The following is a 23,583-nucleotide window of genomic DNA, read 5'->3' on the forward strand; positions in this document are numbered from 1 at the left end:
CGGCAGCGGGGGGGGGGGGCCCAGGAGTCAGGAGGGAATGCTGAGCATCTGGCCAGAGCCCAGCCCTGGGGGTTCACATTAGGGCACCTGCTAACGTGTGGGACAATGGCCCTGTGACTGGCTGGAAAGGCCAGGCACCCAGCCATTCCAGCACCCAGGGCCTCAAACCCCCAGATGCCAGCTATAAATACATGAGAGCCTGTCGGCCCCCTGCCCGTACCTAGCCTGCCTGCCCTCTTGGCCAAGAATGAAAGGGTGTCTTGAGATGGTGCAGAGGCCTAGATTAGCAGCTCGACTGTTCTCGGCCCAAGCCTTCAGCTGACCTCAGGGAAAATACTCCACTCTCCAGACACCCAGGGAACTGTCAGCTCTGCAGGCATCATTCAGCCCACATCTTCGCTTCTTCCCCCAGTAACTATCATGGTGTAGCTGCGACTTCCAGCCCCCAGATTTCTGAGTCACGTTAATAGCTGGTCCCCTTGTCACTTTAATAGTTCCACCAACCAGGCATTTGTTAGGAACCCAATACTTGGAAGAAGCGGTGGGGAGAGGGAGAGAGAGAGAGAGAGAGAGAGAGAGAGAGAGAGAGAGAGAGAGAGGGAGGGAGAGTTTATGGGGGATGTTGGGCTTTGGAGGAAAAAAGGAAAGATCTTTTCCATTCCCTATCCAAGGTCACACAGTGAACGAGTAGAAGAGATGGGATTAGACTCCCAGGCCAGGCTCACCTCACCTCAAGGCAGAGGACAAGCACCACCCACGGCGTCCCTACTTCAGCTTTTATCTGTGCGCTGTGCTAAGGGCCCAGAATACCTCCCCTCCCCCTCCCCTCTCCTCTTCATCTTCTCTTGACCCTGCTTGGGTTTAGCCCCAAACCACCTCCACCGAGAAGCTGTTCCAGTCTCACTGATCTCACAGCTGCCCCAAGCCCCATTCACCTGCTTCCAGCACCCATACTCCCCTTAGAGCCCTGACTGGTCCGTGCTTGGTGCTACCCATGAATGACATGAAGTTATTTCCCTTTATTTAGGAATGGCGAGTACACCTGTCTCACAGGTCAGGCCCTATTAGTTAGTAGTAGCTGTCACCTTACGGAGAGAAACCGGACCAGCTGGACAGTGCAGTAATAGATTAGTAATGCCTGCCTTGGCTGGGCAAAGGGTCAGCACTCGTGCGAGGGCCGGCTCTCCCTGCCTTAGCAGTTACCCTCCTCTGCTGCCCCTGCCTAAATTTCTTGAAGCACAAATTCAGCCATGTAGATCAGCCAGCCTGAGCTGTGAGAACAGGGATTTTTCCCCTTCCTGCCCACCACCCAAAAGCCAGGATGACGGCAAGCAGACAACACAAAGGGGAACACAGACAGACTATTTTGCTCACTTCAGAGGCGGCGTCACAGAAAGGACTCCGTAGCCATCGCCTCAACCGATCTGAACACCAGGCCCCCAAGGCAGAGAGGCATGCTGTTTCCTTTTCACAGGAGGAAACGGAGGCACGTGGAGGTTAAACGTAATTGTCCTAAGATCCTTTGGAAAGCTTAGGCCTAAATGCATGTCACCGAACGGTAGCCATCCAGAACCTGCAGAATCCAGTCCAGTGCCCCCAAGGACAAAAGACACCTTGCCACCTTCCGTTATACCTCCCATGACAGCACACTTCCGGCTGTCAAAGGCAGGCCAGCTGGCTCCATCTGGGGGCAGTTCCGGCATTTGGAAAGCTCCTTCCTAGGCCACACAGGAGCCTCTCCATATGACCTTCATTCGCCAGGCCACCCCTTTGCTGCATCAAATACTTGCAGGCAACCCTCAAAAGTTGGTTGCCCACGTGGAAGAAGACCTGCTTTAGCAACTTCTTACTTTTTATTCAGCTTTCTCTGAGAGTACATCTGTTTGCCCACTTCTGTGACAGAATCATGTCCTCCTTAGTTCCAGGTGTCAGATTTCTATTAATGTAGCCGAAAATTATCAGTACTTTTTTATTTGTTTGTTTGTTTTTTGAGACAGGGTCTCACTATGTAGTTAGGCCTGACCTGGAACTCACTATGTAGTTCAGATTGGTCTCAAACTCACAGCGATCCTCCTGCCTCAGCCTCTTGAGTGCTGGGATTACAGGCGTGAGCGACCACGCCCAGCTATCAGTACTTTTTTGAGATTTTATCATGCTTTATTCCACACACACACACACACATGCACATGCACACAAATCTCTTTTCTCTGCCATGAATCTGCAAAACTAGAGTAGCAGGACAAACAGTCTATCAAAACAAGAAGGGCCTTAGAGACCCCAGTTCAAGGTATAGACAATGGGCTCGTGAGGCCTGGAGAGGGAGAAGGGCCCTGTGTCAGGTTTGATGGCCGGACCCAGCCCTGGGGATCCTCCTCCCAGGCCGGGGCTCTTCTGGCCGAACATTAGGGAATGTATGCCTTGAAATCCTGCACTCAGCTCAAAGTCAGGGGTCCAAGCCCGGGCACTCTGAGGACTGGAGGCCAGAGCAGCTGAGTGGGAGCCGGGGCCAGGGCGTGGCCATGCGTTGTCCCTGGCAGACGCAGAGGGGTGGGAAGGGCTCTACCGCTCCCTTATCTAACATCACGTGGCGACAGCCCCCACCCCAGGTCACCTACCAGTGCACAGGGTTCTGCGATCCCCACCCCCAGGACCCCCTGTCTCCCCACAGCTTGTTGCCGTCTTATCTGGTTTGTTTCGCTGCTTCTGTGTCTCCGAGCTGTGTGAAAGCAGCAGCCTGATGGCCATCATTGGCTCAAACTCACCCTGGTCTGCGGTAGATGCTCAGTAACAACCTCCTGAAGGCATGAATGTCGCAGTGGTGCCTCGCAGGGGTGCCTGGCACGGTCCAGCAGCGCTTTGGGGTAGGGGTTACTAACTTGGCCTAAGGGTAGGCACTGCAATCACGCCACGCACTGCACACACGTTTGTTCCACTGAATCCCTTTGACTCTTCTTTGATTTTCACCCCCTGTGGTGCTGGGTATCAAACCCAGATCCTCCAGCGCATGAGGCAAGTGTTCTCCTGCTGAGCCACACAGCCCAGCACTTACTTCTAACCAGAGGGGCTCAGCGAACTGTCTGAAACCGTGCAGCCAACACACAGCCGAGGCAGATTCAAAATTTAAGACTCTCCCTGTGCTGCGCTCAGAGACAGTCTGGCTGGGGTCACGTGGTGACGGGCCCTCTGTGTCCTGAGAAGACCCTTCTGGGGATGGTTACACAGGCTCTCCGTATCTGTACATCTGAAAACTAGGGGGTTGGGGATTCGGCTCAGTGGTTCTGCCACCTGCCTCACAAGCGCAAGGACCCAAGTTCGATCCCCGGTACCTACCCCACCCCCCAAAAAAAGAAGGAAAAAAAAAACTAGGTCTTGATGGGAATAACTGCTTTCTAGGGCACCAACTCCCTGAAACACTGGTGTGTGAGTAGAATTCCCCGACAAATAAATACTAGGCCTAGGTCATCGCGCCTGCGAAATATTTTTAGAACTTTCTGGATTATTCTTTCCACTGAGTCCTGGAAACAGGAGATGGCTCATGATCATACAGTCTGTCAAACTTCCCTTTTTTCAAACAAGGAAATCAAGACCCTGAGTGTCACCGGCTGCAGCCAGGCAGGGAACGGCTGTGACACAAAGCTGGGCCCAGTCTTATTCTGTGAGGTCCCAGGAAGCTGAGCCTGGGCAGTGGAGGGGGGACTAAGACGACAGCTGGTGTGTCCTAAGGAAGCCCCGTGATAGTCAAAGCTGCCCAAAGATGGCCACAGGCAGCCCTGTGAGGTGATGAGGACTCTGGGCCGGGCAGACATGGTGGGAGGGAGGGGTGCAGGCACTCACGGTCTCGAGAGCAGTCTTCATGAGACAGCTCAGAAGTCCCCTTGGCCAGGGAGCATGAGAAGCTGGCTTTTCTGCCCTCAGCCTCCTTTCGTTGCCTCTGGGGCCTCTCTGGCCACGTGAAGTCTCGGTCAAACCAGGGAAACTCACACACCTCCCCTTTGGCCCAGTTACAGGCTGGGGTAAGACACTGAAGCCTTCTGGGCCTATCGGCCTCCTCAGCCCTCTCGTTCAGGGGCTGCCTCCCTCTGCATCTCTACAAGCACAGGTAAAAGGCTGATTCACACAGCTGGTTGGGCAACTGGATGCTATGTGTGTTTTAAGAGAGTTTTAAAATCCCTGCTTTCAAGCGTTCCTCTCTTGGGAAGCTAAAGGCTTGAGGGGAGGACAGGGTGGTGTGGCCCTCGTGAGGAGAGAGGACCAAAGAAGGGAAGAAGTTTCTGAGCAGGGGTGGGGAGGCGGGGGACACATGCTGCCTGCCGGGCAGTTTCCTGAGGAGACCGAGGCTGTAAAAGGAGTGAAGAGGCCTCGGTGATCCATGGCGGACAAGGCAGCTACTGAAACCTTCCGGCGTGGGAGGGCAGTGGAATTTCCCAACACATTCCTGGGCTTAGAGCCAAGTGGCCCCCTCTCACTCCTGCTGGGCCTCACTATGGGCAGGAACAGCGGTGGTGCAGGGGGTAGTGGCTTCTGAAGGAGGTAGGGTGGCGAGGACAGGCTCTGGAGACAAAGCACAGGCACCAGGGCACGCAGGGCCAAGTGTTTCTGGATTTCTCAGAAGAGCAGTTTCCACATCTGTACAGTGGGCCGAGGTGTGTGTGTGTGTATGTGTGTGTACACAAACACATGTGTGTTTGGGATAACAGAAAATGACTCTAACCCGGGGACCTACTAAATGCTTGATAAACAGTAGACAAAACAAACCTCAAGCCACCCTCAGCAACAGCAACAGCCAGAACAGCCTCACTCAGGCCCACAGAATCCAGAACCAACCTTTTCCTCCTAAACACAAGCCCCGTTCCTGAGTCTCAGGCCAGCCTTGGCATCCCGGAACTGCAGCCTCCCTCTCCAGCACTGTGCTGCCACCGTGGCAGCGCTGGGTGGAGGGCAGGGCTGTCCTGGAGTAGGAACCAGGCGGACACGTGAGGGTGTGTGCATGTGTGTGCATCCAGAGTTTGGGGGGGCTCGATCGCCTCACCCTGGCTGCTGCCAAAGGGAAAAGGTCACTGGGTTATTTCCACAGTCGACTGAGAACCACGCACGCGTGCTGTTGGAACTTGCCTGGAGCTCCAGAGCTGGCCAAGGCCTGACAGAGCCGGGACTGAACACTGCTAACGGCAGCTACCCTGCCCTGTGACTCCACAGTGGAGTGGAGTGGGCTGCCAGCTGGGCCGCTCCCTGGACATCTTCATGCATCTTAGCTGCAGCTGCTACCCACAGCCCACCCACCTCTCCCCAAACCATGCCTCCTCCTCACACACACACTCAAGATCCCCTGAGGGGAACAGCTGCCAGTCACAGGTGGTAGCACAGGACTAGCATTTCATTGAGTGTCCACCTTGGCACAGGGTTTTGGTCTCAGGAAGCTAAGTGTCCTCAGTGTGTAAGACAGTTCCACACGAGAAGGAATGGCCCAGGCTAGAAAGTCTTGGTTCTCTACACTCAGACTTTTCGTTCTACAAACCGGAAACGAAGGCCCAGAGCAGGAAAGAAATCTGTCTATAGTCACATGGTAAGCCAGCCATGGAATCGAGGCCATGGTTCAGCTCTCTCGATTCCTCCCAGTCCAGGGCTCTTTTACCACCGTCACCACCCACACTCAGCTGCCTTGTCTATTACACTTGCAGCAGAGTGCAGAGCAGGGCCAAAGGAAATATACGCACAGGAGGAAGCTGATAACAATGGAGGAAAAAGCCGGGCGTGATGGCTGACGCCTGTAATCCCAGCACTTGGGAGGCTGAGGCAGGAGGATCGCTGTGAGTTCGAGACCAGCCTGGGCTACAAAGTGAGTTCCAGGTCAGTCTCAACTACATAGTGAGACCTGTCTCAAACCGCTCCCCCGCAAAAAAAGAATGGAGGAAAAGAGGTGTGGTCAGAGTAAGGCTGTGAAGAAAGGAGGTGGCAGGGAAGAGACAGGTAGTCTGCACTCCTGATGCTAAGCGCTAGGGGCAGTGTTGGCCTCAGACAGCTCAGTTGAATAACGTTAAGAAGGGGTAGGATGGGGCATCCATGGAACTGGCTCCTCTCTAGGATTTTGTTTCCCTATAGGTGCGACTCCCTGCAGTGTTGCCCGGGGAGACAGGGCTGGGGGAGATCCAGAGATGGCTGAAGACTCGAAAGCCCCGATGCCAAGCCAAGCGTTCACTGGCTCCCTTCCTCCTCCAGCAGCAAGGGGAAGTGGCTGTTGCCCGCTGAAGCGTCAGCCCAAGGCTCGCCTAGCTGCCCACTCTGCAGCCCTTTCTGTTCCTCTCACTCAGTTCCCCCAGGGGCCAGTTGCTGCAGTCCAGGAGGTCTGCCAGGCACATCTGCCCAGGTCCCCGGGCCTGAGCGGGTGCAGGGGTGAAAGTGCCGTGGCTGATGAACGTGTCTGCCGGGGCTCCAAGAGGAAGGTCTCAGCCCCGGTGCCACGTCAGCCATGACCTCTATCCCACCCACAAAGCAGGCAGACTCCACTCCCTACGCACGCTCCAAGCAGGTGAGCAGGGATGAGAGGTGCTTCCGAGGGGGAAAAGACCGAAGAAAACCCATGTGCCGTGTTGTCACGAGGACCACGGGACCAGAGCCCAGGACGCGATGGCTCCTCAGAGCTCAGAAGTGTCCCGGCACCACTGCAGTGAAGCCCATGGAGGTGAGAGTTCAGCCTAGCGGGCTGTCACAGGCTGTTAGAGGCCCTGCCCTGCCCTACACACCCTCCCACACCCTTCAGCTACCGGGACACACCCCACTAAAGCATCAAGGGAGGCAAATCTAGGTGGGGTTAAAAACCAGCTCCGGTTGTCCCTCGGGCTGCCAGCACCAGCTACAGCTTGATCTGCTCTGACCCGGAACAGCTCACACTCAGCGGAGTCCCAGACGGGCCGTCTACCTGGGAAGGGCAGAGAGACATAGTCGGCCCTTGAGCCTCAGCTCCCAACCTGTCTCCACGACTCCTAGAGAATCCCGGCCATCTTCCGGCTTTCTCAAAAGGCGACAGCACCTGGCTGCAAATGCAGTGTCTGCAGTCAGTGTAGGGGCAGCAGAGCGAGGGAGAAAAGGACCTCAGGCCCTGCCCAGTGTCCAGGGCACTCATGGGACAGGGACCCAGCCGTGCTCATCCGGCAGCACCGGTAGCACCTGGCTCATAAGGGGTGTGGCCTGAGGTCTGAACAAATGAACATGAAAGCTGGGAGGTAGAGGTCATCCCAGCCCTGGCCGGGGAGGACTGGGAGGTGTAAGCAGCCAGAGCATCACCGTGGGCCAGAATCCAGAAGGGCAGCAGGAACAGCAAGTCTTCCCTAGGCCCTCACTGTGTCAGCCCCGTGCTCAGAGCACGGCAGCTGTCACCCGGTTTCAATTCACAGGACCCGGCTGTATTCTCGGCCCCTTTTCTCAGGGGAGGGATGGGACCTGCGTGCAGGGAGCAAGCAGTGACCCTAAACAACACAGGCCCCGTGCTGCCTGGGCTCGGCATTCACCGCTCCTCTCCGCCAGCTCTCTGCGTCACGGTGCTGTGCGGTGCTATCCCGGACTTCCCACTGGGGCTCGGATGCCCGCTGGGCAGCCAGAGACACTCAGGTGAGAGCTGCGAGGGAAACCAGGACAAGCGCCTCGCCTGCTCTCCTGCTGAGAAGTGGCCCAGGAGCGGAGTGCAGGTTGGGGCAGGGAGGCACCCGGCGGGAGGCCCTGGGTGCCCCAAGCCCTCCCTATAGCCCCCCCAGTCCTCGTAAGGGTCGTGCCAGGCTGTCACATCCCTGTCCCCAAAGACGCGTCCGTGTTCTTCCAGGGTTGCGTCCCCCTCGGACCCCAGCACCACACTCGCTGGCTGCACGACACCCTCGGTGTGTTATTACACACGGACCAGGACACTCGAGTATCATGTCTTCCCCTGCCTGCCCCTTCCCAGGAAGGTGGGCATGCTGTGGGTCCTGCTCATTTGCTGAATGCTGGCAAGCAGTAGGCACTCAAAAGTGCTCACTCAAGAAGGAAGTACATCCAGCCAGGCATGTGGCACACACTTGTAAGCCCAGCACTCCAAGAGGCTGAGACAGGAGGGTCTCAAGTTTAAACTCAGCCTGGGCAACTTAGCAAGATCTGGTCTCAAAATTTAAACATTTAAAAAGAGGAGCTGGGAATGCAGATCAGGGTTCAGTCCTGACTATGGGGGCTGGGGGAGGGTGGGAGGCGCACATCCAAAGGGGGAGAAAATGCACAAAAAGGCTGAAGGTGAGTGTTGCCAACAGTAGAAGGCAACAGAACGGGCAGCGATCATTCAGGGCTGGGCAGGCCAAGGAGCAGGAATCGGGGAAGGCTGCCTGGGAAAGCAGCTGGGTTTTGAAGGGTGAGTAGGAGACAGCAGTTACGTGCACAGAGAGGGGCCTCACAAGGCAGAAGTGGAGCTGCACCGCACAGGGACAAGGCTGGGTAGGGTCTGGCCAGAGAACAGCCAGCGGGGGCCAGGTTAAGACACAGCCTCCAGAGCAGACACCACCTCACCGCTCCAGCATCGTCCCTCTTGTGGGCATCACAGGCTGAGGAGGGTCCGCTGCCAGGTTCACTCGGGCAGCAGCCCCACAAAACATGCCGTTGAGATGCCATCGAGCAGCCTTGGGCACGAAGCCGCCCCGGTCGGGCTCTGAGAAGCACCAGTGTTTCATGGGGGGCTGTTTTGCTGAGTTAAAGACGTGCAGGTCTCATGGGGCTGCACAAGCCACCACCACAGTGGCCCTTGTCCCCACCCAACCACAGTCTATGTGGTCGCCCCGCACAGCGAGATGATGTCAGCTAGAAACACCAAGCACAGGAGAGGCCAGCGCGGTGGCAGGGCAGTATGTGACAGACACCAAGCCCAGTGCTGCACAAGACACATCACTGCCCAAAGACCATCTCTCCAGGCATCCTGCAGCCCCAGCGCGGCCGGCTCTGCCATCCTGCAGAGCACAATGGTCCCGCTCTGCCACGGACACAGGGTGCCGGCATGCTGCCCACTGACAGCGCCCCAGGGCCACGAGCCGGTTCACATCAAAGCCCACCACAGCGCCACTGCACCGCCAACCAGGCGGCAGTGGAGGAAGCACAACCTTGCAAGCTGCCTGCACCCTCTTTCCACTTAAATGAGCCCCGCGGGGGCCTTGGCCCAGGATGATGGTGTCCTCAAGAGGAAGAGGAGGAAACAGACATGCGCACCAGGGAGGCCCGGCGCGTGCCCAGGGAGAGGTGGCCAGCTGCAAGGCACGGAAGTGCTCTCAGAAGAGCCGAGCCTGCTGCACTCCCCAGCCTCTGCCGCGGGGAGAAGGTCAATTTCAGTTGTTTGGTCACCTAGCCTGTGGGACTTTATTACAGCAGCCCTAGCAAAGAAGTAGAACCAACACACAGCCACGCAGTCACCACAGGCAAACAAGCCCACGCTACCAAGCACGGTGACTTGGGCCTGGCTGCACCATCAGGCACACAGCCACCTCCCATGACACCATGACAGCCAGGATGTCCCAGCACCGCCACACCCGTGCCCGCCATCAACGTGTCCCCATCAAACATCCTCGTTACGTGTCCCAGTCATCAACCCAGTAGCTCACAGCAAAGCCCTCACCATCCACGCTACTCTAGCAAGTCGCAACCCAACGTCCAGCGTTACCCTTGAGGACAACTGCACCCCAAAGCAGTGTCAGCCTCAGGGTCTCTCGGGGCCTTCACCTAACCCGTCACAGTCTTCACCGCCCCGGCTCCCAGCTTTACACCGCCTCACAGCCACACAGACCACAAACCTGCCACGGCAGGGCACACTCCAATTTAGACCTGTGTGAAGGCTAAAGCAAGAACATAAAGCAGAGATGCCACAGCCAGCACGGAAAGAGCATTTAAGGACACCTCACAGTAGCCGGGAATCGGCCCTGGGAGAGAGATTTACTCCATGGAGACTAAGGGGCGGTGCCCACGTCCGTCCGTGCAGGGCCCCACACGAAGGCTGCGGCTCCGGTCTCTGCAGACCTCCGAGGTCCCAGAACACACACTGGGAGATGGAGGTGATAAGAGTGATGGTCCTTAATGCGAAATACCAAGGAAGGGCTAAAGGTGTTGGGGAAGTGGGAAGGGTAGGGGAAAGGAAAGAAGGGACAAGAAAAGATATGAGAAAAGGAAACAATGGAAACAAAATCTGTGTAAATAGGGGACGGTGGAAGGGTGAAGGGAGGGCAGGGGTATGGGGGAAAATGAGAACCAAGACCTGTCACGTAAAGGTACCCGATCCCAATGATGAATGTAACTGTACTGTACACTTAAAAAGGACCAGTAAACTCAATGAGATTAAAAACAAATAATAATGATGATGATGGTCCTTCAAGCCTGGGGACTTCTCCAGAGTGGCCCCCTACATAAACCGCAATGACCTGGCCCCTAACAACTGTGAATTACAGTCAATCATGAACGTCCTTGTGACTAGGTTGGTGGCTCTCGGGCTGTCCCACGCTATTCTAATAAACCCTTTGTGGCTCCATGATAGTCTCTGATTCTTATTCTTAACACAAGAAAAGAAGGTCCTACTATTTCCACTTAGCAGGCAAAGAAACTTGAGAGGTTAAGTCGCTTGCTCAAATCCAACCAAATCATTGCCTTTGGGGTAAAGTCTCATTTTCACATGGATGGCTATGAAGGAAAGATTAGCATCTTCTCTTTCTTCATACTTCAAGGGGCAACCGGGCAAGAGAAATACAGTTTCTGGAGGAAAAATTAGGACTCTCTCTCTCTCATTTTCTCCCTCCCTCCCTCTCATCACAAGACGCAGAATACAATCTGACAGCTAGAGTGAAAGGTGTATTTTCTCACACGCGGAAGACATATCCAACAGGAAGGCGGGGGCTCCTGCCACCCCAAGGAAGATGGCCAAGGTTCAGAAGAAGAGCTGCACTGTCAGAGCTGGCGACGAGGTAGGTCGTCGGCCCACAGCAAGCAGAATCACATGCCCGAGGAGGTTCATGTCCTAATCCCTCAGACCTAAGAATGTGTGGCCTTGACAGCAATCTAGAAATGGGAAGATTATCCTGGATTGTCTGAGTGGGTCTGTACAAGGGGGAGGCAGGAGGGTTTGAAAAAGAAAAAGGCATGTGCTGATGGCAGCAGAAGCTAGAACTCTGTGCCTACAAGCCAGGAAGCACGGGCAGCCATTAGGAGCTGGGAAGGCCAGGACACCGGGTCTCTCCTCGGCCCTCCAGAAGGACACACCTCACCCACCTCTTCACCATTGAATCCCATCTCGGACTTCTGATCTCCAAAACCGTAAGATGATAAATCCGGGTTAAGCCGCAGAGTCTGCGATGGTTGTTACGGCGATGGTAGGACTACGTGCAACCCCCATTCGATGCAGAAGTGGAAAAACCAAATCCCAGCGAGCAGGAGGGAGGGGCTGGGGTCCCTCAGCTGCTGGTAAAGACCAAAGAAGAGGCAAGGCTCCTTCCTTCCTGTCCCCTGAAGGGAGCAGTCTGTGTCATCAGTGTCCACAGGAAATGAGGTGCCTCCGGGAGGACATCTGCTCCTGTGTCCTGTGCCTGCCCGTGCAGTGAGAAGCTCTGTGACACAGGGAAGAGAGTTAGACCCAAGGAGATCTGTGAATTCGCCACGTGAGATTTGAGAAAGCTTCAAGAATTCTGTCACACGGGGAGCCGGGCTGTGGCTTCCTCCTGTTCTTCCTGATCTGAGTCTACGGACGCCAAGCCCACACGTCGGAGCACATCCTAATGCCATCCGCCGCGCGTCTCCAGGCTTCCCAGGGTCTCAATGGAAGAACACTGCCCCTGGGAGCCCCGTGACGCCACCGTCTGTCGATACTTATTTTACTATCCGGGGATCTGTCCAGTCTGCCTCACCCAAACCACATCCCCAGGGCTCACCCCCCTGAACTTGATACCCCAATCCACACCGTCCTCTCCCTGCAAAGCCAGCGTGGGAAATAGGCAGAGACATCCAACTTTTCAGGAAGAGGACTGTTTTTCCAACGCAGGGCAAACTTCCTCGCCTGGCATGGAGGGACATGGTTCCCAGGGCCGGGGAGTTGCCAGGACAGCTCCCCCTCCACTCAGTGCAGGGAACGAGGTCCTCATCTCCGTGACAGCCACCGGGCCAGTACCACCTGCCAAACTGACTTGGAAACTGACTGGTTCCGCTTGCTGCTCACACCTCTACCACCTCCCTCTGGGCTGGTTCTCAGAGCGGAAGGAGGAACCTCACTTTTCTCAGAGCCACTGGCAACAGCCCAAAGAGGCTACTCGCCAGCCTTTCAAGGGCGGCAGGTGATTTATCTCCCCTCATGTACCGTTGGTGGGACCCAGTGAAATCAAGCAGGGAGCAAAACCGAAAGCACAGCTCAATAATCCTCTGGGTTCTGGGTCAGGACAGACTTGGCCAGGCCTTGGTTTAGAAGTTACTTACTTACTAGAAGACTGAATCAAGCTGCCTGGTCCAAATTCCGGCTCTGGCATATGCGGGCTGTGGGATGTCGGGCAAATGACTCAGTTATTTCTGAGCCTCAGTTGCCATTTTTGAAATATGATGCCACTAATACTGCTTTTATGATGCCAAACAGACTACAAAAGATGAGTGCGAAGTGCTAATCAAATTCCTGGCTACAGAAAATGCTTAAAAATTTATACCTTTAAGTACATGGATTAATTGATCATTAAGACTCTGCCAGGCCTGGTATTTTTAGTAAATCTGATAAAGCCACTCTAATAAAACTAATAACAGAACTTTAAATTTTCTGATGGATTTCCTTCTTTCAGCCCATCCTATTGTAACAACAACAAAAGGATCATAAAACGAAAAGGTTTTTTAAACAAACCCTGAGCATGCAATTTTGGTAAATTGCCACCAGGTGGCAGATGTCTTAATAGCAAGGTCAACTGTAAATCCAGGTTTTGAGTGAAAGTTCCCGTACAGAGTGAAATTTCTCTATGTATCCAGTTAAAGGGAAAAATTTTTATTAATATAGCAACATCAAATAAATTGAGCCACTATAATGTGCAAGGTATTGTCAAGTGCTTTAAACACATTAACTCATTTTAACTCAACCTTAAAGGCCATCCCAAAGACCCAAGGCTCAGTGGGGTGGAGAAACAGTCCACACTGCTGAGATGTGAGCCGGCAGGTGGCAGGCCCTAGGCAGCTCTCTCAGCCACCACCACCCCTGCTGTGTCCACAGAGGAATGGCACTGCCCTGTGTTCTCAGTCACAGAGCCAGCAGCAACCTTGACTTGGCCCCAGTCCCACATCCTGGGACTTCAAGTTGGAGGAGGCCTGAGCTCAGAGTCCCAGAAAAAAAACCCCTAAGGAGCAGCATCTCTGTCAGGCCTCTCTTACTCTGTGCTATTCCCCAGGAGAAGGACCACCCTAGAAAGGAAATAGGGAATAGGAATGCTTGGGTAATATCCTCTACCCTAAAGGGACCCCTCCACTCTTGGGGGCTCAGGGTCCAGCCCAGGTCGGAGTCATCAGTTAATGATGCAGCCAGGTCTGGAGTGCTGCAGGGCTACGGGCCCTGTGCCAACTTACTGATAGTCACCATACCCTTCTACACCCATACTACTTTTGATTTAATGTGTCTTTACATTCACTCATTTTTTCTCTTAGGTTTGTCATTAGCAATTAATTACATGCACTAGCTTTATTTTTCTCAAATGTGCATTTAAATAAACACTTAGGTATTAGAGCAAAACAACCTGACTCACTTGCCAACCTACATGACCAAGCAGATTATGTACACCACACTTAAGATGCTGCGTTAACTCACCACCGGCAGTGTTGGTATCCCAGCCACGTACCCCTGCGAGACCTCAGTTTCCTGTTCAGCAAACTTCTAACACAGCAGCATGTACGAGGTCTTTCAAGCAGGCACCGGGTCCCCCTGGTGTCCTAACCTAAATGGCCAAGGATCACGCCATCCCCAGGCCAGAGTCCAGCCTGCGTCCACCTCTAATTCGTGGACTCGACGTGGCCTCCATGTTCACACTCCACCTCCTCTAGGCCTGGAAGCCATTGCCCCTGGGACCTCCTCCTCCTCATGTGCTCCCAATGCACTGGCTCAGCCTATCTCCGGCTGAGCCACCCCTGGCCCCACTGCCCCTATCAATTCTGGTGTGGTATGGAGTGCTCTTCTGGGCCTCATCCTCTGCCTGTAAAGGAAGAGCGATGACTCAAATAGAAATTCTAACTTTGGGCTTATGTATGACTTTCAGAAATTCTGAAATAACATGCAAATTTTTTATGTTGTGACATTCTTACATAGAAAGAGTACATATTATCTTCAGAATCTCTCACTGGGGAGACTTTTAAAAAGTTCTCTGAAGACCCAGGCATGGTGGTGCATGCCTGTAACCCCAATACTCAGAAGGCTGAAGCAGGAGGATCTCTGTGAGCTCAAGGCGAGCCTGGGCTACAGAGCAAGACCCTGTCTCAAAAAAGAAAACTTCTCTGAAGGCCCATGCTGTGCTTGGTGCTGGGGCATGCACATTTCACTCATCCCCTACAGGGGACCCCAGACACCCTCCTTCCTTCCCCCTGAACTCTACCCTTTATTCCCTGATAACAAGAAGAGAATAAAAATGTACCAAGTGTGTGATGTGTCTGTTCAACTTATGAGCCAAAGTGAGCTGTAACTTTAGGAAGGAGACGAGAGGTTCAAAAGTTGCTCAGGAGCGCCCCAGGAGGAGGCTGAGACAGGATGACTACAAGTTTCAGCCCAACCTGGGCAATTTAGGGATTTGGTGAGACCCTGGCTCAAAAATTTTTAAAATGGCTGGAGATATAGCTCAGTGTGAAGGTTCTGGGTTTAATCCCTAGTACCACAAAAAATTTTAAAAAGCCACCCAGGAAATTGCCCTGAGGAATCCAGAATGGAACCTGCAGAACCAGGGCCTAATAAAAGCCAGAGGGAGGAAGGCTGCAGGGTAGCCCGGAGGGCAGCAGCCAGGCTCTGAGGGGCCTGGGGGTGTGGGGGACACTGACACCCAGAGGGAGCCAGAAGATGCAAGACTGCCCACATGGTCCCCAAACACTGCAAGCTGCCGGCAGAGACGGCATGTGCCCCATTCTTACACTCGGGCAATCTGCAGGCCACCGCTCCACTGGCTCACAGGCCTCCCTCCCTTAGGGAGGACCTCGGAATTCTCCCTCAGGACAACAGGAAGCCCAGGATCTGGGAGGCCTGGCGTGGTCAGGCCAAGAGCCAGTAAGAACCAGCCTCTGGCTACGGAAGGGGCTGGGGAGCAGCCTGAACTTGGGGGAGAGGGGGCAGGGGGACACCAAAGAGCAGGCAGAAACCTAGTCCTGAGGGCAAAATCTGAGCGCTTACAGTGACAGGTACTGTGCTAAGTCCTGCTAGTAAGAATTATCCCGTATTACCCTCCTAACAGCAGGAGGAGGCTGGCAGTACCATGATCCAGGCGTGTGATACCATGGCCCTCCTCTGCTAGGGCTGGGGAGGCTAAACAGGGGGACCACAGGCGTTATTCAGAATCCACAAGTGAGATCACGCCACACGTGTCTTTCTTTTTTCTTTTCTTTGGTACTGGGAATTGAACTCAGGGATGCTTGTCAGGCAGGCGCTGCACTGAGCTACATCGCCGGCCCTGTGTGTTTCTTTCTGCATCTGGCGCATTTCACTTAGCATAATACCCTCCAGGTGAACCCGCAGTCACAATGACAGGGTGTCCTTCCTGTATCCCACTGGGTATGCCATGTTTTCTTTATCCATCCCTGATGGAAACGTGGAGCATTTCCACATCTTGGCTATTGCAAAGACCATGGGAGCGCAGCTCTCTCTCTCCCTTTGAGGGCTTGGTTTCATTTCTTTGGATATATATACCCAGAAATAGGAACGGCAGGAAGCAAAATGTGGTGATCCGGGACTGGGCAGGCAGTGGGGTCCAAAGGGTCCAAAGTTTTCAGTTACGCAGCTTTGAGTAAATCCTAGACTCTTGCATACCTTACAGTTACTAAAAGACTAGATCTTACACACACACACACACATACACATGCACGCAAATGTTCACGGAGACTGTATGAGGTGGTGGATAGGTTAATTAGCTTGATGTGTGGTAATCACATCACAGTATGTAGATGTATTAAATCTTCACATCGTGTGCTTTAAATATGTAAAATTTTTATTTGTCAAGCTTTCATCAATAAGCCTAGCGGGGAGAAGCACACGGTCGGAATGAGGCCCCGAATAGTCTGTGTTCCGGGCCTACAAAACCTTTTTCTTCTCCTTAACTTCAAGCCAAGGGCGGCCTTTCCTTGATGCCAAGCAGGCAAGTCAAATGGGACCTGGCTGCAGTTTGGGGTAAATTCCAGAAAGAGCTCCGCCCTCCCCTTCCCAAGGGCTGGCTGTGCATAGCCTAGGGTCCCTCCCTTATTTGTGTGGCAGGTGGGTGAGCTCGCCGGTGGGCAGTGCGTGTAATCTACTTGCATCTCACTCCAAGACCCTCATGCGCCATCCACCCCCAAGCATGTCCCAGACTCGTCCACAGCTGCTGCTACCCCTTGAGAGGCAATGGCATGGGGAAGTTGGTGATGATGACCACCACGTGGCTGCTGGAAACACACTGTCCCTAACCCTTCCATGGGGAGAGGGCTGGGGATGTAGCTCAGCAGGACAGTGGCAAGCAGGAGGCCCCGAGTCCCATTTCCAGTACAAAAAAGGGAGGGGAGAAAGCTCAGAAAAGCTAAGCGACTGGCTGTAGGTCACACAGCTTGTTACATGGAAGAATCTTCTGAGCCAACCTTCAAGTTGGTCTGAGGCCAAAGCCACGCTCCTAGCTACCATTCAGTGCCAAGCCCTGCACTCAGCTGGGGTGGCCCAACCTTCATCCCCAGTCGCACTAATTCTTCCTGGCCTCTGCCGCCCTGAGCCCTCCACTGCCAGCCCAGTGCTCTCTTCCTCACTGGATGCCTCAGTCTCAGTCCTCCTACCGAGAGCAGTCACGGGCGCTGTGTGGTCACCCTGCGCACAGCTGTGTCCACGGTGCTGAGCACAGGGCCAGGCGAGGCGCGTGCAGGAGGAGCGAATCCACGGAGGGCCCACAGTTCCCGTGGTTCTCAGCACCTCCTCGTGTCATGTGTGCGTGACACCGCTTCCTCCGCTGCGTCTGTGCCCTACGGCTTCTTGCACGTAGCAGGCACCCCATCCACCATGTGAGTGAGTCGTCCACCGTGGAACACGCAGCGGGAAAGCCCAAGTGCAAACCGAAGCTCTACGGTAACTGCCTAGCCTCTCTGAACTGCAGCGGCCCCGGCAGGTGTGAGTAGCGCTGGCCTGGGTGGCTCTAGTGACCAGGCCCTCTGCTGAGTCCCCAGCCCTCGCCTTGCAGCTGCCCCTAGCTGTGCTGGAAGCGGGCCTGGTGACAATGTGAGTCATTCTTAACCAAATGCACTTCCTCTGGTTTGCAGTGGGAGGAACCCCAGGAGCTCCATCTTTGGTGAACCAGCCCACCCTGCCCAGGACTCAGCTCAGCCTTCATCTGTTATGCTGTTCAAGTCCAACACTGGTCAACAGATGCCGGAGGCAGGTGACTTAAGCCTCAGCCTCTGGCTCTTGGCTCCAAACAGGAGGAAACAGCAGGCTGCAGCACCTCCCAGACCCCTCTCCATGATAGCAACCAGGCACCTGGCCCACACGGGTTCTCCCCTCACATCCACCCAGGACAGGTACAGTCAGTCGTGTCCCACTTTTACAAGTAAGGAGGCAACAAACTCCAGTTACTTGCCCAAGGTTACGAGTGTACATAAGAAGAGAGCAGAACAAACTGTAAAACACAAGCTACATCCATCTGTGAGGAACCCTAGCCTGCTGTCATCAAACTGGTGAGTTAAAAATTGTAAGGCCAATAGAAAAGGCCTTCTATAAACCTTAATAGAGAGCAACAATACCTTAATGAAGATAGATTACCCTGTCCAGTGCTAAGTGGAAAGGTCACAAGGACAGGCTGGTGATTTTAAAAGGCTGGTATAGGCTGGTATTTTTAAAAGCAAAAATGGATATGGAAAGAAAGAAATGTTTGTGGTGCCCACTTACAGACTGTGAAATGAGTGGTTTTTACGCCCTTTGGAAGAATGTTATCTGCACTTTAATTTTCATCAACGAAGATTTGATTCATTTGTAATTAAGTTTTTGCTTTAAATTTCAAAAACAAAGCAGAAGACAGCCTATGAAATGCAGAGATTGTGAATGTATAACGTTAATAGCCAACTCTTAAATTATGTCTTCTAAAATACGAAAAATTTACCATCACGTTAAAAACAAAACAGGATACAACCCTTAGTAGAGATTTAAGATACCCAGAAGCTGGAAGGAAGGCGTTAGGGCACGAGTGGGGCCGACCTCTACCATCTTTCAATCTCACGGCAATGAATTCCTGGGAATCACATCCTAACTGCCCGCCCTGCTCCCAAGAGAGGGCACAGGTGTTCTCTGTGGATTCCGTCCTTGAAGGGGCAGAGCACGACAGGAGCCGCTGTGTGTAATGGTGGCTGTCATACAGTCCTGATGCTCACAAGTGTGTGCTCACAGAGCTGCTTCCCAGCAGACTAAGCTCTAGGAGCACGGGGACCACCTGCGCGTAGCACCCAGCACAGCGTCTGGCACCAACTCTAACTCAGTAAGTATTTGTTAAACAAACAAAAGAAAGTTTATATGCTGGGTATGGTGATGCACACCTGTAATCCCAGCTACTCGGAAGGCTGAGGCAGGAGGATTGCAAGTTCAAAGCCAGCATGGGAAACTCAGTGAGATCATGTCTTCAAAAAGAAAACCAAACAAACAACACATAGAAAAGGGCTGGGACTATAGTTCAGTACTTCTCAGTATCAACAATAAAAACAAAGTTTGCATGGTTGATTTATTAAATGAGAAGTGAGCAGATGAATGGATGGATGGATGGATGGATTGTGAATTCTGATCTGGAATTAGAAGAGTAGCTGGATTTTCCCAAAGGGGACGGTCATCCCAGCCAAGGGCCACTCACAAGCTGGACAAGTGAGCTCAGGCCCCAGCACCATGACCTCAGGTGCACCCGTGGGTGTGACCACATGGTGCTGTGAATCTGGGGAGCAAGGCTCAGGGTATAAGGAGAGACAAGGAGAAAGATAACTATTACTCAGGCTGAGAGTGGGCCAGAAAATGCCCTGAGCTGCACACCTAGCCTTTCTCTAGACCTCAGACTCCTGGGGCTGCAAGGACTCCCTCCTCTGACAAGAAAGCTTGCATGGAGTCTGTGCCTCTCCCCCTGGCCAGGGGAAACCATCATGCTGGTTTCTCTGCTGGGTGACCTGCCTTGGGCCCAGCCACTCCAGCTCTAAGAACTTCCCTTTTATTAAGCAACCCAATTAGCCCCTCTGACCTCCACTCTCTGCAGCTCTCTGAGCAGCTGGGTGTTAAATTGCAGATCCAAGAGTGGAAATTGACTTTGTGTCCACGGTGGCTGCAGACGCTGACACCACTGATGGAGGGCAGCGAGGAAGCCCTCGTCTGTCAGGACAGCTTGCCAGAGCCACTCTGAATTCAGGACCGCAGTTCTGCAACTTACAGAGGCCTGCTGGATTTCACTCATTTCAAATAAATAACTCGCTCAGGGGCTGTCCTAAAATGCACCTCACTACGCCGCCCTGGCCATCACCTCAGGTGGAACCTGCACCAATCTGTGCCCCGCACATCACCCGGGACAACACTCCAGGCTCATTCCGCAGCCTCCCCGTCATTTGTGTGCTTCGAGAAGAGTGACAAGTTCAGTGGCCCAAGGCTTTTTCCCCCAAATGGCTGCTTCCCTTTTGATGTCTCAGGCTCAGGCGCAAGCATCATCTCTGATAGGTGTCTGGACCCCCACATCTGTGAAGCCCACCTCCCCCTCCGTGTCCTTGTTTTTCTCTTGCCTGCACAGGCTCATCACTGGCTGCAAACCTTACAGTCCTGGGGCTGCACTCACAGCTGCATCCCCGAGTCCCCGCACGTGGAATTATACATTAAATACCCTTTGAATGAACAAGAAACTTCCCTTGGCAGAACAATTAATAATCTGGGAAAACCCAGGTCTAGGGTTTCAGAAGACACACCCAGCTTCCCGTCCCCCAGGGGACAAAGATGACTTATCCAACAAACCACCAGGCTGCAGGGCTGCAGCCCCCAGTCAGGGCAGCCTGGCCTGCCTCTGTGGCGGGGCAGCCAGGTAAGCGCCACACCCCTTTTGGGGGAGGAGAGAGGCAGCTGAGGCAGGCTTCCCAGGGTCACAAAATAGAGAAAGCACCTCACAGGAAGTGACGTATGCAGCCTACAGAGCATGAAAAATCCTCACACTTCCTCAGCGGGTGTGTCCTAGAGCTCCCAGGACAGGACCCACGGGATCTTCCTCAGAACCTGATGCTGGCCTCTAGGGACAGAGACTCAGCTCCTTCTGCTAAAGCTCCAATAGCTGAACCAGTGCTGGCACATAACAGGCACTTTGGCAAGGGTGGGCCAAGCAAGGTCTGAACCTGGACTCTGGCAGTCACACTTCCTGCAGTCACAATGCTACCACCTCCAAGCTCCAGTCCTGGGCCAGACGGGCAGGGCTCTGCAACGTGGTCTCAGCAATCCTCTCTATACCCTGCTCACAGTACACAGAAGCCAAACGTGGCCAGAGGAAGTTAAGCCCTTGTTTTGGGGTCCAACCTAGACTTTCTCAGTCCTCATAGTCTAGCCATAAGTTTGAGTTTGTTTGTTTATATTTGTCTTTTTGTTTGTTTGTGACACAGGGTCTCTCTGTGTAGCCCAGGCTGGCCTCGATCTCACAGCGATCCTCCTGCTTCGGCTTACAAGTGCTGGGATTACAGGCGGGCACCACCACACTTGGAGAAAGCTTAGTTTATTTATGATGAAAACAAGGGTGTTCTCAAAGAAACTACGCATCACCAGCTGAGTGTGGTGACACGCATCTGTAACCCCAGCATTCTAAGAGGCTGAGGCAGTAGGATCATAAGTTCAAGCCAGTCTGGGCAACTTAGCAAGACCCTATCTAAAAAGGGCTGGGGATGTAGCTCAGCACAAAGCCTATACATCACCTTAGCTCCTACCGGGGCAAGACAGATCAGGACCTTGTTACCTGTCAGGCCCTGCCTACGACATGCAACTGTGACAGGTCATTCTCTGGCCCTCCATCTGCCTACCTGTTTAACCAGATGATTCAGTTCTTAGCTTTTGGGAATCTAAAATCTTGTCACTCATTTAAAACCAAATAAATATTAATGTGATATTATGTTGTGACAGCTTTCCAGAGTTTGTAACAACACTTTTACATTGATTACCTCATCTACTCCTGCTGTTGAACTAAGACTCTCTTTACAGAGCTGAAAACAGTGACTCAGAGTTGAAGTGACTTTATTCACTCTCACATCGCAGCAGGTAGGTGGTTAGATGAGGGTCAGGACCTCAGCCCTAGTCCAGTAGGCTTTCTCCTCCCAACTGGGCTGCCAAAAGGAGGGGAGGCCTAAGAAGGAAGGGTCTGCGGAGAAAAATAAGCTCACCACACAGGCAGTAAGTAAAGGAAAAAAGCGGGGGGCAAGAAAAGACTCAAGAGCTGACCCGCAGCTCACAGGAAAGGGAACACAAGTTGAATCCAACCGTGTGGGAAAGGCTGCAGATTAAACCTCCACAGACCCACCAGACTGACAAAGATCCAACAAATGCAACAGCATAACGTATCGGGCAGGGAGAGGAAACAAGTATTTCACGTTCACATCTAGGCAAACATAAACTGCTATGACTTTATGAAGAGGAACGTGGTCATGTTCATCAAAATTTAAACCCCTACACCATCAGTACCTCTGAGGCCATCACATACGCGGTGTGCAGACTGATAATATACGGCAGACCTGCCACACAGAGCTAGCAGTACCCCAACTGCCCCATAGAGGACTAGTTGATCAAACTCTAATCGGGCCAAAAACTGAAGCAGATCTTTACCTACTGAGATGATAAGATCTTTTGATAATAGTAAGGGGGGAAAAAACAAGGTGTACAACAGTGTTCTTAGTTTGCTACCGGTTATGCAAAAAAAAAAAAAAAAAAATGGAGGCAAGAGGTCAGACCACCTATCTGCGGGTGTGTGCATACCTTATCTCTGGAAAAGAACACAAGAGAACTTTGCACAAACCAGGCACGGTGGTGCACAACCGCAATCCTGGCCGCTCAGAAGGCTGAAGCAGGAAGATAGCAGCTTGGACAACTTTGTGAGACCCTATCTGAAAATAAAAAAAAAAAAAAATGGGCTGAAACAAAACACACACACACACACAAATAAAATGAAATAAAATAAAATGGGCTGAGAACGTAGCTCCGTGGTAAAGCACTTTCCTACAAGCTTGTAGAATCTAGGAGGTTTAAACCCAACACCTCAAAAAGAGGAAGAAAGGGAAGAAGGACGGAAGGGAGGGAGGGAAGAGGTTATAAAACTGCTCTGGGGATGGAAACATAAGAATACTTTCCATTTACAACTTTTTAAACTAGGGCCTGCATTACATTTCAAAATAAATACAAAAGCAAACCCATCTGTTTCTTTCCCACTGAGCCATAGTCTGTACTGAAACCAGTATGAAAATTAGCTGGTTCAGCAGCCGGATCTTTCCAGGGCAGAGGGCCGCTCCCTAGGATCTCACCCATCTCTTCCCGCTGGGTCTGTTCCAGTTGCAGCCGGAATCACAAGGTGGGCCAGTTAACCCTTTAAACAGCCCAGCCGACCAGCAGATTCTAAATCAGGAAGGCTGGTTTTAAATGCCTCCCTACCACAGCGACGTTTATCTTGCTCTGTACATACTAACAAATGTACAGTAGAGGCACAGACGCGGTGTGCACGGTGTGGGCAGGGGTGACTGAGGCCCGTGGTGAAATGGCTGCCACCCCTGTGTGACAGTTGGAGGTGTGAGGCGCTGTCTAAGGTGGGATTCTCTGAGGTAAAACAGGCAGCAACAGCAGGAGCTGTGGTGGACGCAGGATGGTGAAGCAACACACAGCCTTACCTTCTTCGGGACTCCAGGTCTCAGAATGAGCTTTGGGATCTGTTGTGTTCTCACAGCAACACAGGATTATTCCCCTTTCGTGAAGGAAGAGGCTCATAAAGGTCACCTGGTAGGAAACAGTTAAACTATGGATGTCTAGTTCTTTCCCACTCATGGTTACAGGCAGAAATCAGCCCATATATGGGGGGGCTGAGAGGCAAGGACAAGTGAGCCCCAAGAGGAAAGTGCGGCTAGAGGCGGAATCTATAATTTTAATTTTTTTTTAAATATTGTTATTGGGCCGGGGATTTAGTTCAGTGGTTCCGCTGCCTGCCTCCCTAGTGCAAGATCCCGAGTTCGATCCCCAGTTTCCAGGAAAAAAAAAAAGTTATTTCTGGGCACTGCAATTATTTTTATTTACTTTTGGGGGGGCCTATTTGCATTCCCTCAAATTTCAATAACTTAACATCTACCACTTTTTTAACAAGAAAAAAATACAACTTAGGGGCAGGTTGGGGTGTAGCTCAGTGGTGAAGCATTTGCTTAGCA

General features: G+C 52.9%; 1 protein-coding gene across 1 annotated transcript in view; it reads right to left on the minus strand.

The window, feature by feature from the left end:
- Nucleotides 1-23,583, minus strand: part of Ppargc1b (PPARG coactivator 1 beta) — a 91,303-nt gene that overhangs the window by 64,874 nt on the left and 2,846 nt on the right. The window contains exon 2 of the mRNA XM_033765544.1: nucleotides 22,154-22,220. Within this exon, the coding sequence (XP_033621435.1) occupies nucleotides 22,154-22,220 (67 nt within the window). The remainder of the gene's footprint in view (nucleotides 1-22,153; nucleotides 22,221-23,583) is intronic.

The sequence above is a fragment of the Fukomys damarensis genome, unplaced genomic scaffold (genome assembly GCF_012274545.1).
Source record: "Fukomys damarensis isolate Sample0158 unplaced genomic scaffold, DMR_v1.0_HiC HiC_scaffold_3, whole genome shotgun sequence".
NCBI lineage: Eukaryota > Metazoa > Chordata > Mammalia > Rodentia > Bathyergidae > Fukomys > Fukomys damarensis.